This window comes from Camelus dromedarius, chromosome 15, assembly GCF_036321535.1.
Source record: "Camelus dromedarius isolate mCamDro1 chromosome 15, mCamDro1.pat, whole genome shotgun sequence".
NCBI classification, from domain to species: Eukaryota; Metazoa; Chordata; class Mammalia; order Artiodactyla; family Camelidae; genus Camelus; species Camelus dromedarius.
Window position 1 is genome coordinate 47742500 of NC_087450.1, and position 16347 is coordinate 47758846.

Below are 16347 nucleotides of genomic sequence, written 5' to 3' on the forward strand. Positions count from 1 at the left end.
CTCTACTGGATCCAAGATCCTTGAGCACGATTTTCATGACTTAAACATCTCCTGTTCCTTCCAGGGTGCTGAGCAAGTGCAAAGCAAGGAGCAGCCATCTTTAAAGTACTTCACTATGTTTCCCTTAATAGATGACTATTCTCTAGCAAATCGCTAATATTTTTCATTACTTCAGAGTTATAAACTACTATAAATTGTTTTTATTTGTTTCATGACAACAGGAGAATATAGAACAGACCTTGGATTCAAAGTGACCTGTAATGGAATACTGCCTACATAATATCTGAGCTGGGTGATTTACATGTTAACTTCTCTAAGTCACAGCTGCCTAACTTCTAACTTGGAGATAATCCTCCTCCTAAGGCTGTTTTGAGAACTAAAAGAAATACTGAGAATAAACTAATGTTTTGCTCCTTTCTCTTTTCCCAGCCCCTGGTCACAAACTCTGTTACAAGGATTTATGGTAAGAAACACCTTCAGACTGTCTTAAAACTTTTAATTTTGATATGGCTAAGAAATTTTACTTTTAATTTCATTAATTAAACTTAAAAAAAAAATCTGTATACTTAATGAACCTCCCACCACTGTGTGCAAGGCACTGCTTCAGAACTAATGACAGAAGGAACAGAAGGGTCAATAGGACAGATCCAGTATCTACTATCAAGGAGTTTATAGACTAACAAGGAAAAAAACATACTGAATTACTAATTGCAAACATGGCATAGAATTATGAAGTAAAAACTGATTATAAACAAGTTTCTACTATATAACACAGGGAACTATATTCAATATCTTGTAACCTATAATGAAAAAGAAATGAAAAGGAATATACGTATGTAAATGGTGACTGAAACATGCTGTACACAAGAAATTGATGCAACATTATGAACTGACTATACTTCAATAAAAGCAAAACAAAAATCTTATTAAGTAATCTGTAAGATTAAGTATTTCAAAAATAAATTGCTCTATTATATTATTTTTTAAAAAACCTGATTCTATAATGGACATAAGAGTCACTATTATTATAGGTATTTTCTATCATAAATTAGTAATACATAAGTGAACCATGTAAAATTCCTCTATATCAATTGAGTGAGCTTCTACAATCATCATAATCATGTGAAACGAATGAACCGATGTACTGTACTGTATGTAGAGAATAAAAAAGAAACCATCTGACAAATATCTAAGTTACCAGCATGAAGCTGGGCATCAGAATGGACAAACGAACAGAATTTCCTTCATTTTGCTTCAGTTTACTTCCAATTAATACCATTACCACCTTACATTTGTGTTGTTTATCAGTTTACTAAACACCTTCCCAAATACTATCCCACTTAACCCAACAACTGCAGTAATAAAATCAGTCGGGAACATATCCACTAAAAGGAAAATCCAGGCAAAATAGATTTAGACTACTAAGAAATGTATTCTTTCTAATGTATACATCAGAATTCAAAAAAAAAATTTGCATATTACAAATTTTACTTAATTTTTTCTCCCTTTCAGTTTTCTTAGGTAGAATCATTACAGTTCAACTGCACATACACATTATATTGCATGTAAATACATACATAGACAGTATACTACACTTTTTTAAGTTTACATATATGTACTAATTATTGTTTCTAAGAACAGATTAGATCTTTAGCTTTTTAAACTTACATAGTTACAAAGGAATAAAGCCACCTACAAAATAAAAATCAACAGAATGCAGTAATCCAATCATAAAGGACAGTCTAATGTGCTTACACATATTCAAGACATCAAAATATTATTTTTATAAACATTTACTATAGGCTACTTATTTTTAAACAGATTATGGATTTATATCAAGATATTATACCACTAGGCATGATATATTTACATAGAAGCTTTAGTTTCTGCCTAAGGACAAAGCCATCCGACACAAGGGAAGAGAAACCAATGGATCAACTTTCAGTTACGTCTTCTATGGAACAGGATTAGACCTCCATCAGCAAACTATGGCAGCATTAGAATCAAACACTTTAAAAGGCAGTTTACTTGCATATTTTGTGAATTCTAGTTTATTAACTATTAAGTACATAATAAAAAAATGAAATCTTTTGGGAAGTTTCAGCTTAGCTCTAATCACAGTAATCAAAAAACACAATTTTGTTGTCTTCTAGAGAAAAATTGTTTATGAGGGAGTTGTATGCTCCCAAGTACCAAAGTGACAGTGAGAAAGGTAATTTAAATGAGAAAATCCTAGGAGAAAGGTGGTGAAACTTCTCAAGGTTACTGAGTCAGCCTCCCTTTGACACTAAGACATTCTCATTCCGAGGCTCCATTCTAAAATGTTATTTATCTTGGAAAAAAATCCATTTAAAATACTATCTCCTTCAGAAAATCTTCCACAGTTCCTGCAAAACACGTGAATATAGAATTACTAACCCAGCAAGAAGAGATCAGTTAGGTACTTTTAGAATTTGCCCTGCTTCCACAGCCACAAATGCAGCCCCACTATCAATTCTTAGATAGTTTCCCCATACCCACTCTTGTCCCCATCCAATTCAGTTTCTACACAGGAGTCAGGGTGAACTTTAAGATACAAATTTGATTGTGGGACTTTCTTGCTTAAAACCCTTCAACGACCTCCCATTGCTCTTCATTCTGAAAATAACTATTATTTTACAGTTGTTCAGGAAAGTTCCTGGGTTGCTGTGACCAACACAGAACCACAGAACAAAGGATTAGAGCAGATCAGTCAGTCCACCAGTTTTCCATTGCTCTTAAAATACTAATCCTTTGGACAACATTACAGCAGGGTTCACTGCATTTGGGTGGTTTGAAAATTTCCCTACAAAAGTTAAAAAAAAAAAAAAAAAAGGCCCCAAATCCTTAACACTGCTTAAAAGGCCCCACATCATCTCTCTGGCTCTAACCACGGCTCCCCTTTGCTTTCTACATTCAATCCAACTGTTTTGAACTTCAGTTCCCCAAATCGTCCCAAGCCTCTGTGGAACCGATTTCCTTTGCCTCCACCTTTGGGAGTCACCTTCACGTAATTACCCATAATAACTCAGCTCCAAGATTACTCTCCTAGGAAAATCTTAACTGATTTCTCCAGCTGGGATATGTACCCTGGTTACATGCTCTCACATCACCCTATATTCTTCCTTTTTAGCCTCTCTCTAGGTTAACTGGCATTTACTTGTGTGATTGTTTAATGTTTCCTCCAATGACAATGCAAAGTCCTTAAAGGCAAAACTTATAATGATCACCAACATACTGTCGGCACTTTATACAATAAGTACTAAAAACATAAGAATGATAAACTAAGTAATTAATATTGAATATTAAGTAATGTGTATAATTACCACGTGCAGGGGCAGAGTCAACAGTAGTAGTTTTTGTTAATACTGTATTCTGCCTTGCATCAATTGTTTGTGTGCTTAATCACTCCCCTCCATCCTGCGCACAATTCTTACTCATTTTTGGATTCCACCAGTGCCTCGCTCTAACTTTAGTGTTATACATTAGTCCTCAATATTCATTGGATTTAATTGCTTTTTAATCAACGTGACTTTCAGTATATTTAGACAGAAGACACAACATCAACTTTTAAAGTTTTTCCCATTAAAACTGAAGTATTATTAAAAACCTTATAAACAGTCCAAAAACACATTGGGCCACGACTACGAAATACGGAACCTGGTTTTCACGTCGCTTATACAACCTGTCATACAATTCCACGTTGACATATATAGACTGTCAATTTCCTATTTTTTTCCCGTCTTTTATTTTCAATGATCTCAAATTAAGTACTAAGGAACCAACGCTGGATGCCATACTAACATTGTTATTGCTGACAAGTAATACACTGCAAACAGCAAGAGAAACGCACACACAGAAAAAAGAAATGAAACATGAAAACAGCGAACATCAAGCCTACAAAATAAAAGTCAGTTGCGGGAGCCAGCTAACGAAGTTACCTAAGAAACGGCCACCCCAAACAGACGTGCTTTGCATTTCTGTACTGTGCTTTTGCAGGGTTCGCCTTTGGAAATGCGGCATTTTGAGAACAGAGAACTCGAAGTTTCTGAGTGCCCGCAGCGAGAGAAAACCAGTCGCTGCGCTTCCCCGGCGTCCCAGCTCAGGAACGCTGCGCAGCCCGCAGGCCGAGCCGCGCCGCACCTGGGCTGGCGGCAGTCCCGCCCCGGCCGCCGCCCGACCGCGCCCTTTCGGGGTCGCGGACACGGGCTCCGAAACCGAGACAACACAGAGCGCGGCGGCTCGGCGGGACCCAAAGACTCCCACCGCCCCTCCCGGGAAGCGCCCGCCCACGGCCGGCCCGGCCCCTCACCGCGCCGAACGCCGCGCGGCGCCGGGAAACTCACCTCCGGGCGCGGCCGCTGGAGGGGGCCGCGCCGCGCCGCGCCGTCGCCTCGCGGCCTCGTCCTCAACTCGCTCGGGGGCCGCGGGCGCCGCCGCCGCCGCCGGGCTGGAGCCCCTCAGACGAGAAGCACCGCCGCTACCACGCTGTCTCAGGCTCGGCTGCCGAGCCACTGGGACCCGGCCCGCCTCCCTCTGTCACCGCTGCCTGGCGCCGAGCGCGCGCCGAGGCCGGCTTTGCGCAGACCCGAGAGCGCGCGCGGGGACGCGCCAGCGCGCGCGGGGGCGGGGCTGGCGGCGCCGGCCGCCTCAGGCCTGGGCCCTACCCGAGCTAATGGCGGCCGCCGCCTCCCTGCAGCGGGTGCAGCTGCCGGCTGTCTCTCAACCCTGCGCGGAAAATGCAGGGAGCCAGGTGTGGGTTCACCTGAGAACCCAGCATCAACTTACTTCTTTGCCTCCTCAGCTTCTGATTGAATCCGTGGAGAGATTTCCCTGCATTCGGACCGTGTTGAACTTTACCTGAGACCTGTGGTTGTGGAAAGCGACGGTTAAAGAAACCCCCGCACCCTGTCGTGTTCCTGAAAGGGGTGACAAGCTACCCTTCCCCATGTGGTTTTGATGAGACTCACGATGCCCCCTTGGTTACCTCTGATAAGGTCAGACAGACTCCCCAAGTTCTCAATCTTTTTGCCTCATAAGTGATTAGCTGAACTGACAGTACTCACCAATCAGGACAAAATAACCAGCTAACCTTGATTTGACCAAATTTACCTGTTTCTCCTTCCTCCAGGCTCCTAAACTTTGACCCACCCTCAGCCTTATTCAGCATACAAGCCTTCCTTCATCAACTTCTGAAAGTAGGCTGACCTCCTTGAGAAAGATTCTGTAGTCCGCTTTGTGATCACTGCCACCTCCACCTATCCATCCCACTGTGCCCCACACCCAGTTCCTTCTGGTCTTTTGCTTGCTCCTCCCTATGAAAGAAAGGCCGTTTTCTGCCTAAACTTGGAGACAGTTGCAGAATTCACTGTCTTAGCGTTCCCCTGTTAACAGTAGTTGTCCCCTCACCACCACCCACCTCCACTGCAGTGGTTCCTTTTCCTCTTATTGGAATAATTGGTCTCCAGTCTTATTTCAATAGTCCCACCCCCCGGCCCCCTTGGAATAATCCTTTCAAGTATAGTCTCCATCTGCCTAAATCGGTATTTGTTTTTACTTGGCAGTTATCAGTGCTGGGAGTCAAATTGATATTGGGCCTCACCTACAGTCCTGTGCCATCCCCACCCCTGCAAAGGCACCCTGTGAGTGCTTTGAACTCTTCAGTTGAGCAATTCTGGGATCCTGTGGTGAGTTCCATTTTCAAACCAAGTCTCCAGAAATCTTGTCTGTTGAAGCCCCCAGAGAAGAAGTTACTTTGAAGAAGTTACTTTTAGAGCAAAGAGACTTTCCTATCACTTAAGTGAGGCAGGGCTTCTGCCTCTTCTTCCTCCTTCATAGAATGAGTTAGAAAGTGGTTCCTCCTCTTGTGTTTTTCAGAATATTTTGAGCTGGTTTGGTGTTAATTCATCTTTAAGTGTTTGGTACAACCAGTGAAGTCACCTGGTCCTGGGCCTTGTTGGAAGGTTTTTGATTACTGATTGAGTGTCTTGTTACAGATTTTCTATTTTTCCTTGAGTCAGTTTTGGTACTGTGTTTCTAGAAATTTGTCCATTTCATCTAGATTATCTAATTTGTTGTCATATAATTGTTTCTAGTATTTTGGGGTGACTTTTATTTCTGTAAGGCTGGTAATAATGTCCCCTCTTTCAACTTAAAATTTTAATGATATGTATTTTCTCTCTTTTTTCCTTGGTCCATCCTGCTGAAGTTTTGTCCATTTTACTATGCTCCATTGTTTTTGTATACTCCATTTATCTCCACTCTACTCTTTATTTCCTTTTACTAGCTTTTGGGTTTATTTTGTTCTTTCTCTAATTCTTTCCTCTTTGGTGGGTGGGTTAATTAATTAATTAAATTTTAGTGAAGGTACTGGGGATTGAACCCAGGTCCTTGTGTATGCCATGCATGCGCTCTACCACTTGAGCTATTTTATTTTATTTTTTTTTAGTTACAAGTCTAAACACTCACAAAGGACTGTAAGCTCCTTAAGGGTGCAGACTAAGGTAATACATTTGATAGCTATTCTCCAGAGCACCTTACACAGTAGCTATTACACAGGTACCTAACTGGGTTCAGTAAATGCCTCCTGACTTGACAAAGACACATGATCCATGACACTCAGGAATTTGCTCATGACCCTGCACCCCCTATTCTAATTGGTAGCCCCTCCAACCATCCATTTCAGGTCATGCACACAGTGATGATCTTTGAGCATTTCCCCATCTCAAAATGAATTTCTAACGTAGAGCTGTCTAATATAACTTTTTGAGATGATGGAATTATTTCTGCACTGTCCAATACATTAACTACTAGCAACATTTGGCTAGTAAATGATTAAAATATAGGTAGTATAACTGAAGAACTAAAGTTTAATTTTTTAATTTAGATAGCCACATGTCATAGTTATCACATTGGAGAGTATAAAATTCTAATGTCACCAATTCAGACTTTGTCTCATGATTTAGTGTTCATAAAAATGTGTCATGTTTCTTAAAAATATAATCTCTTGAAACTCATGTTTATGGAATCAGTAACAATTTTTCTCTGAGGACCTTTTTATAGAGTTACAGTGTCTCACCTTAACTCCATCAGAATAAAACAAAACAAAACAAAAAAACCCAACTAATGTTGTCATTGTGTTGCCAGTAGATGTAATCAGTGTTCAGGTTCCTGTCCTGTCCCAGAAAGAATTCAGAGACAAGACACAGAGGTTAAGAAAGTAAAGTGAGGATTTAAGGGGCAGCCGGCCGGCTCAGGTGAGTGGCTGCCCTGAGTTTCTTTGGCAAGTTGGTTACATAGAGTGTAAAAATGAATGGGGAGAATATTCAACGGGGAGGGAAGGGTTTGGGGTTGTATTCCCTGATTTTCATCCCAACTTTACCTTCCTGAAGGAAGGAGGGATTTTTATCCTTATTTAGTCTGAATTGGAAGTGTCATGGCATCAGTGCATCATGGGTACTTTTAATCTGCAAGGCTAATTTTATTGTAATGAGGGCAGAATGAGCAAAAGGTTACATTCAGACAGTGGAGATTCCTGCCTTTTCCCACATTTCTTTGTAGGCCTCCAGGCTTCTTGTCACCCCAAAATGTGTGACCACTTATCAGCCCAGAGATCCCTGCTTTTCTTTCTCTGCCCAGGGACCCCTGGTACTTACGTGATGTATGGTTTCATGTATTTGGCCTGTGCTCCTCCTGTCTGCCCAAATCCTGTCATTTGATCTGCATCCCCCTTTCTCTGCTCATATTTAGCTATCTGCATCCTCTTAACAATTGCTCATCCTTTCAGTTAAGTCTTTATTTTCTATATCATTATTTTCTGTTTTTATTTTTATTAATAGTTTCTCCCACTCTGTGGCTTGCCTTTTGCCCTCTTGCTTTTCTTTAAAGTGTCTTTCAAAGAGAAAGCCCAATCTATCAACTTTTTCCTTGATAGTTTGTTTTTGTGGTCTTTGTAAGAAGTCTTTGCCTACCCCACGGTAGGTTTTATACTAAAAAATTTACAGTTTTGGCCTTGTGTTTAAGTCTGTGATCAATCTGAAGTTAGTCTTTGTACATAGCACGAGGTCATGGTCAAGGGTTATTATTATTATTGTTATTATTACTATTTTGCACAAGGAAGGATATACAGTTGTTCTGTATATCCTAGAATCATTTATTGAAAAGAATATCCTTTCTCTATTTATTACCTTGGCCTTCTCTTTGCAAAAATCAATTAATCATATGTGTGTCTCTTTCTATATTCTTTTCCGGTGAGCTATATGATTATATATCTACCCTATTTGATTATTATACCTTTGTAATAAGACTTAAAGTGAGGGAGTGTAAGTTTTTTACTTTTGTTCTTTTCCTGATTGTTTGGGTGATTCTGGATTCTTTGAATCTCCATATAAATTTTAGATTGTTTCTTAATTTCTACAAAATGTCTGCTGGGATTTTGACTGGGATTAGCTTGAATCTATTGATCAATTTGGGGATAATAATTTTCATCCTGATAATATTAAGTCATCTGGTAAATCTCTCTACTTCTTTAGATCTTCCTTTTCCTCAGCAATGTTTTTTAGTTTTCAGTATATAAACATATATTTTGTTAATTTTTTTTTTTAATTCTTAAAGAGATGTACACTCCATAGGCAGAGTGCAGGCCATCTCAGAAGGCAAGAGAAAGGCCAAGAGGTACGGGGTTGGGTGTTTAGTTTAAAGTAAAAGTAGATACACCCTCCATAGACAGAGTGTGGGCCGTCTTGGAAGGTAAGGGAGCAAGAGAGGCCATATTTTGTTAAATTTATCAGTACTCTTTCAAACTATGCACAATTGTTTATTTTAAGTATATAGAAATAAATTGATTTTTTATAAATTTATCTTCTATCCTGTGACCTTGCTAAACTTTGTCTCATATTAGACTTAGTAGGTTTTTTGTTTTGTTTTTTCAGATTTCTTAAGATTTCCTATAAGATTTTCATAGGACATAATAGACAATTCCTTCTTCCTTTCCAAATTATTTATTTTTTATTTATTTTTCTTTACTACCACATTGCCTAGGACATTCAGTACAATGTTGAATAGAAATGATTAGAGCAGACATCCTTGCCTTGTTCCTGAAATTAGGGGGAAATCAATTACCTTTCACCATTCATTACGATGCTAGCTATAGAATTTTTTTGGGTGTTGTTTGGTTGGTTGAAGAAGTTACCTTCTATTCCTATTTTATTGAAATTGCTAGAATCATAGGATATTGAACTTGTTAAATGCTTTTTTAGCATGGTTATTCTCCTTTATTATGTTGGTGAGATGAATTGCATTGATTATTTTAGTTTCAAATGTTTCAATCTTGTGTGCCTGGGGTAAACCCCACTTGGTCATGATTTATCATTCTTTTTATATATTATGGGTTTGATTTGGTAATATTTTGTTAAGGACTTTTTTTTTGTCTTTCTATGAGAAAATTAGTTTGTTTCCTTTTATGTTAACAGTTTTAACATAAGAGTAATGCCGACTTTATAAATGAGTTGAGAGATATTTCTTCTTCAATATTCTGAAAGATTGGTGTAAAATTGGTATTCTTTTTTCTTACATATTGGATAGAATTCACCAGTGAAGTCATCTGGGACTGATGTAACATTTGTAGGGTAGTATTTAGTTACAAATTTAATTTCTTTAATTAATGATAGCAGTATTCAGGTTATCTATTTCTCTACTAGTGAGCTTTGGTAATTAGTATCATTTTGAGTAATTTATCTACTTCACCTATGTTTTGAAACTTATTGGCATAAAGTTAAATTGTTTCCCGTTATTTATTAATTGTCCCTTTAAAATTTATAGTAGAGGTTGACAATTAGCAGCCCATAGGCCAAATCTAGTCTGTCGCCTGTTTATGTATATTTGTGAACTAAAAATGGTTTTTACATTTTTAAAGGATTGTTAACAAATAAAGCAAAAACCAAACCAAAAGAAAGAATATATGACATAGATCATGTGTGGCTTGCAAAGCCTGAGATATTTACAAACTGGCCATTTATAACAAGAAAAAAGCTTGCTGACCTCAAGCCTATAAGGTCTTGAGTGATGCTTACACTTCATTCCTGAAATGTGTAATTTGGGTCTTCTCTCTTTTTTTCCCCTTTGATTGATATGACTAGTGGATTATCTTTCCTTTTTTAGTTTCTTTTTATGAGAAGCAAGTTTTGATTTAATTGAATTTCTCCATTATTTGTTTTCTATTTTACTGTTTTATGCTGTCATATATGTTATTTCCTTCCTCCTGCTAATGCATAATGCCTTTGATATTCATATAAGTTTTTGCATATATCACTAGTTAATTCTCGTTTGTTGTTGACTAGTATTCTATGTTTTGGATGTACCAAAGTTTGCTTAACCATTGACTTATGAGTGACTTTTTTTTTTTTTTTCATTTTGGCTATTACAAATGAAGCTGCAATGAACTATGGTCTACAGTTTTTTATGTGGATATAATTTTCATTTCTTTGGAATAAATATCCAGGGTTGTAATTGCTGGGCTGTATTGTAAGTGTATATTCAGATTTTTGAGAAACTGTTAAACTGTTCTTCTGATTGAGATTTGTTGTATCATTTTACATTCTCACCAGCAATGTATGAATGATCCAATTTCTTTGCCTCTTCATCAGCATTTGGTATTTTCACTATTTTTTGTTTTAGTTTTTCTAATAAGTATTTAATAACTCCTGATGGTCTCAGTTTGCATTTCACTACTGGTTAGTGATGTTGAAATATTTCTATATGCTTACTTTCCATCTGTATATCTTCTGTGAAATATCTCTTCTGATCTTTTCCTCATTTTCTAATTGGATTGTTTGTTTTTTTAATTTTGCATTTTGAGAGTTGTTTTTATATTTTAGATGAGTCCTTTGTGAGATAAGTGGCTTATAAACATTCCTTCCAGTCTGTTGTCTGGTTTTTATCATCTTCACTGGGTAATTCATAAAGCAAAAGTGTTATATTTGATGAAGTCCAAGTTACTCTAAGAACTCTACTCTTTTTGTCAGTTTTATCTCATTCTTTTAAAATTTACTTTGTCATTTTTTGCTTATTATCAGTATTTTCTAACCTTTGATCTGTATTACGTATCTGAATAGAAAGAAGTCCTTTGTGTGTGCTAATTTGCATACCATATACCTCTTCAGGATATTTCAAATACTACTTAAAGCCAGCTTTCTGCAGGAAGTGAAATTGTTTATTCTGTTCAATGATCTCATGGCTAATTGACACAGGAAAACTCCCAGGTCTCATTCCATTATGAGGTCTCCACACCCAAAAGAGGCCAGCACTAAATGGTGGTTGAAGTGTCCTGGTGAGGGTGTGGTATGCAAATTAGTGTAAGAAGGGTTTGTCTTTCCTGGAATCCTTACTGTTTCCCTAACAGAAAAACTATCTCTATTCTCAAGGCATTATGCAGTTTTGTTGAACAACTGGGAGCTTGGATGGCTACAATTCTCTAATTTTGATGTAGCTTGGTGATTTTTACAAGACTTTTCTCGAGTCTTCAATTTCTCTTAGCTAAGCAAACAGGAAGAACTTCTGCCAATAGTAGACTCTGTATCGCTAAGGTACTGAGAATTTTTGGAAATGAACATACAGCAGAGCTTTTCATAGTGTGTCCCTTAATCTTTTTCCTTGAAAGTTAAATCACACATTTTATATCTTTGTGTTCAGCTTTTTGTATTCTTAACTCCTGCGTGGGCGGGGCAGGCTTTTAGGAGGAAGAATTCATTCTTAATGATTCTTCCTTAGATCCGGCTAAGGGTATAGAAAACAACACTGCCTTGCTTTGTTTAAAGACGCAGGGTTCTAGCGTTTGTTCTTTCTTAAGCTTACCGTGTGTCAGATACCCCACAGATCTATTTTATCATAGTTATCATTCACATTTTTACAGCCATGAAAAGTGCGACTCAAGTTCACTGTCTTGCTTTGGGTGTCCCTGGGATTCCAACTCAAGTCATGCGCCCTCACCTTCACTGGTCCCCTCCCAACCCTCGCCTTCACAGGCTGTTCCTTGCTCCATCCAAGCCACCTGGGGTGATGGTAAGGGTGCTGGGATACTCGGCCTGGCAGGGTGTGAAGGCTCCAAAACCAGCTCCTACTCGCGAGCTCGCCCGGCGCGCATCCTGATTTTTCCCATCCCCCTGTCCCGAGGCGGCCGGCCAGATCTGGAAACCATAGAGCTGATACAGCCCAGAGCGTCCCTTCCCTGACCGCCCAGCGCTGACGGCTCGTCGCTGGGCGGGGCCTACTGGAGGGGCGGGGGAAGAGGAGGGAGCTGCCGGCATGGGAAGGGCTGGCCGGCCTTGCAGCGCCTCCAAGCGGCCACGGCCGGAAGCGGTCTCGTAGGCCCTGCGGCGCTGGAGCCCTGACGCACGGAGCTCAAGAGCTAGAACGGGAGAGAAAGGGGCAGAAATGGCGGCTCCGCTCGGCTCCCGCTGAGGAGGGCGAAGCCGGCGAAGGGTCTGAGCTGTCGGCCTGGAGCATCGCTTCCGTCTCCCGTTACCTGCCTTCTCACGCCGACTTCCCTTCCTCTGCCCTACTCTTGCCTGTCCTCGTCTGCGCTCCGCAGAGACCGGGTCGGCTTGTCTCTCCCGGCCCGGCTCCACTGGCCCTGATTGCCCGGCCGGCGGGCCGGCCTTCCTTGGCTCTCCCGGGCGCGGCGGGCGCGGTGTGGACCCCGTCCTCCTGGCTGGACCATGGTGAACACCCGGAAGAGCTCCCTGCGCCTTCTCGGGTCTAAGTCGCCCGGGCCCGGGCCTGGGCCTGGGGCCGGAGTAGAGCCTGGGGCGACTGGAGGCAGCAGCCATTTCATCTCCTCTCGGACCCGATCCTCCAAGACCCGCGCTGCCAGCTGCCCCGCCGCCAAGGCCGGGGGAAGCGGCGGCGCCAGCGTCGCTCTGGACGAGGCCCGGGTAAGAGCGCGGCGGTCCGAGTCCGGAGGCTTCACGCGTTGGCCCGGCCGCCCGGCTTTGTCTGGCGGGGTTGGGGCAGGAAACCTCCAGTGGAGACCGCTCGGGCGGCTGGAGACTGGGGCTGCGGGTGCGGTGGAGGATGGCAGCCGGCTAGGTAGGGCCGCGACAGCTTTGCTGGCCCGGCTCTTTTGTGTAAAGAACGGGACTTGAGTCCAGGGGAGAGGGCTCTGGGTGTGTGTGGGGGTGTCTTTTCGGGGACATTGGAACGGCCTGCTTTCAGTGTCCTTGTCCTGCCTGAGAGGGGAATTCTAGGGGAGCAGGAGCGAAGGGAGTCCCTGGGTGGAAGGGCTGGAGAGGAGAAGTGAAAGTTTTCTGCGGTGTCAAACCCTTCTTGTAAGTGTGTCAGCTCCTGCCGGTGTCTAACTCCGGCTTACGCTCAAACTGTTTGGGGGTGGTTCAAGTTAGTGAGGAAGTGAACGGAGAGCTCCAGTTGGCAGCCGGGCGGGGATGCTGAAAAAAGTTTGTAGCTGCTCTGACACCAACTTTAAAAACAAAATCAACACCATCGCCTCTCCAGGCAGGAGCGATCAAACGTGATACTGTAGCTGGAGAGTCAGCCAGCCAGCTAACCAGGGTTCTGGTAGGGACCCAGTAGAGCTTTCTCGTAGAGCCTTCAGGTTTCAAAAGCGGCACTTCGAAAGAAACATGTCGAATGTTGTGGATAGTAGGCACTATCATCTCCGAATTGTATGGTTTATTGGATGTCCCCATTTTTGTAATGGAAATAGTTTATAAAAGGCGAATTAACACCATCGTTGTCACATTGCTGCAAAAGTGACATTTGAAGAAGGCCGGTGATGATTGAGGTTTTTTTTTTAAGTGATAGATCTTGAAATTTTATTACAGTGTAAAGCTGGCACGTGTTTTTGATCACTTGAAAGGAATTGTTAAGGTTGTTTTATGAGACTGGTTGTGAATTCGGAAAAGTGTTGCTTCTGTCTAGAGAGAGGTTAATTTACCGGGAATAGCTTGACTGGAAATTGTCAATTGAAAATACTCATTTAAATTCACACCATTTTGTTATTCTTAGGGGAGGGAGGCAATATTTTATTTTCTGTAGTGGTCGACAAGATTATGGTTTGTGTGTACATTTTCTCTGTCTCATACTGGCCTGACACGAATGAACTTAGACAAATACCACAGACATATTTAACTGTATTTTTCTGAAATATATTGTATGTTTGAAAATATATTTGGCTTTTAGTTTGCTAAAAATCTGGAAAAATATGTTTGTTTTTTTTTTTTTTTTTGGTGAGGGGAGGTAATTAGGTTTGTTTGTTTGTTTATTAATAGTGGTACTGGGATTGAACCCAGGACCCTGTGCATGCTATTCACGATACTCATACTGAAAACTAGGCTTTCTGTAGAAATTATTCCAAACATGTACAAGGTTATTGACTTTCTGAAGCTAACATATATTTTAAAATAAAAGTAATTTCAGAAAGATTTGTTCTCTGTCCTTAAGTACAAGTGAAATATTTTGAGTGTAAGCATTTAATTGTATAATTGCTATGAGTAACAAGTCTATTAGAGCAGTGTCTCTTTATCTGAAGCAATTAGCTCATCTGTCACTGATCAGTTTGTAGTCCCATTTTTGAATTCATGGATATCATGCTGTCCTTACCCCCTGAGGAATAAGGTGAAGTAATTTGTCAAGCAGCTGTTAGGAGACATTAAAAGGCAAGGAATCAATAATCTAATGTAGAAATGAATATGTGGTAGCTTTTAAATTGCTAAAAGAATGAAAGCTGTTAGCTCTTTCTAGAAGGATGCTAATGAAACTTTGTTTCGAAGGTCCTCTTAAAGTGTTTTAAACGACCATAAACAAGAGACTAATAAAGATTTGAAATATTTGTTTTTCAGTTTTAAGATTTATATTCAGGCTCTAGTAGATGATAGAGTGATCAAATTTCTTTCTCTGAGAAATTTAAGAAATTAACTAATCCTATGTTGTGATTGGTTTTTTAGAAGATGGTAAGTTATAAGTCTGAACTTAGGCTTGTGGACTGTATATTTATGAAGCAGGCTGTATATTTCTTTGCTATGTATTTCTGAAATGGATTGATTTGAGTTGGGTAAGTGCTCCCTCTCAAGTTGGTTTTACATTACAAGAATTTAGCACCTCTCCTTGTTCACCCTTTCTAGTGTACTTTAAAGGCACCCTGTATGTCTGTGGTGTCTTAGACATTTGCTAACGTCTGTAAAGACTCACTTGGTGGAAAATGGGGTTGCTTGTGCTGTTGCTTTAGGAAACTCTTATTTCTGTAGGAAGAAACATATTCCTCTTTTTACAATATGAATTGAAGAGGTTCCCCTTTTTCTGTATTGTGTGATGTTCTTCACTTTACACTTGATGCTGATTGTTCTCTCCCTCCCCTCTCTTTTTAGACTATTTCACCCATTGTCTAGAGATACTTCATTTGCTTAAAAAGCCTTAGGACCATGGGCTGTCCTATAGCTTTGCCTTTTCCCCAAGTATGTGCAGGGTGGGGAAATAAACATACGATACACTCTGTAGGTTATCGGAATGATTTTCTTGTGCTCAAACTTTTTTAATGTCAGGTTAACTTGTGCTCTGTAGTTAGTTGTATGTAATTAGTATATACTTGGCTTTTTTGTTTGTTTAGCATGGATTAGACTTGACCTCTTTTAAGTCAATTAATCTGATCATCAGTAATTATCATTTATTTGCTCCACCTAAGAGTCACTCTCAGCAAACTAATACTGTATTCACAGAATCTGAAAGCAGTCTTTGAAAAATATTTCAACTTTTTCTATCGCTGTTAAGCCTGTTTGATGGTACTTTTAGCTTGTCACTAGCTTTTTGTGTTTTTTTGAGTCCACATATTAGTTGCGAGGATCAAAATGCATATTTTAAGTAACTTTGTAGGTAAATTTTCTTTATCTTAATTTTATTAAAAAAAAACCTCTCTATCCTTCTTTAATACGCTTTTTTCCCCCATTTTTCATTCTGTACTTATTCTTTTCCGACACTCATGCATTTGCCAGCATAACACAAGCAGAGTGGTCAAAACTGAGGGATAAACATGAAAGAGAAGTCTGAGAAGGAAATGTAGCCATGTAGATAACTCTCAGATGAGTAGGGAAAATGCACGTTCCTCAGAGTAGAGCAAGTTTTTCCTTTTATCAGATTCACATGGAGCATCACATAGGTGATACTGAGTAACGTGATAAAATAATTTCTCCTGTCACAATTTTGAACCAAAGCAGCTGTAGAGTTCATAGGATTATCTCTAGTGTCCAACTGAAAATACAACTTAAAAAAATTCAATTATTGGCCATTTCTGTAGTCCAAGTAGACAGACTTGCAGTTTTTTAG

General features: G+C 40.1%; 2 protein-coding genes across 5 annotated transcripts in view; one reads left to right on the top strand and one right to left on the bottom strand.

The window, feature by feature from the left end:
• UBXN2A (UBX domain protein 2A) overlaps positions 1-4586 on the bottom strand; it is a 30850-nt gene extending 26264 nt beyond the window's left edge. Inside the window, exon 1 of one of the 2 annotated variants that reach the window (XM_064494702.1) lies at positions 4365-4586. The gene's annotated coding sequence lies outside the window, so the exon portion shown is untranslated. Of the gene's footprint in view, positions 1-3959; positions 4207-4364 lie in introns of those variants that run through there. The other variant, XM_064494701.1, reaches the window with a different exon arrangement.
• Positions 4587-4882: 296 nt separating this feature from the next.
• ATAD2B (ATPase family AAA domain containing 2B) overlaps positions 4883-16347 on the top strand; it is a 141499-nt gene continuing 130034 nt past the window's right edge. For 2 of the 3 annotated variants that reach the window (XM_010992935.3, XM_031466651.2), the window contains exon 1: positions 12319-12947. In XM_010992935.3, coding sequence (XP_010991237.2) covers positions 12732-12947 — 216 coding nt within the window. In that variant the 5' untranslated portion in view covers positions 12319-12731. Of the gene's footprint in view, positions 5016-5582; positions 5706-12318; positions 12948-16347 lie in introns of those variants that run through there. The other variant, XM_031466652.2, reaches the window with a different exon arrangement.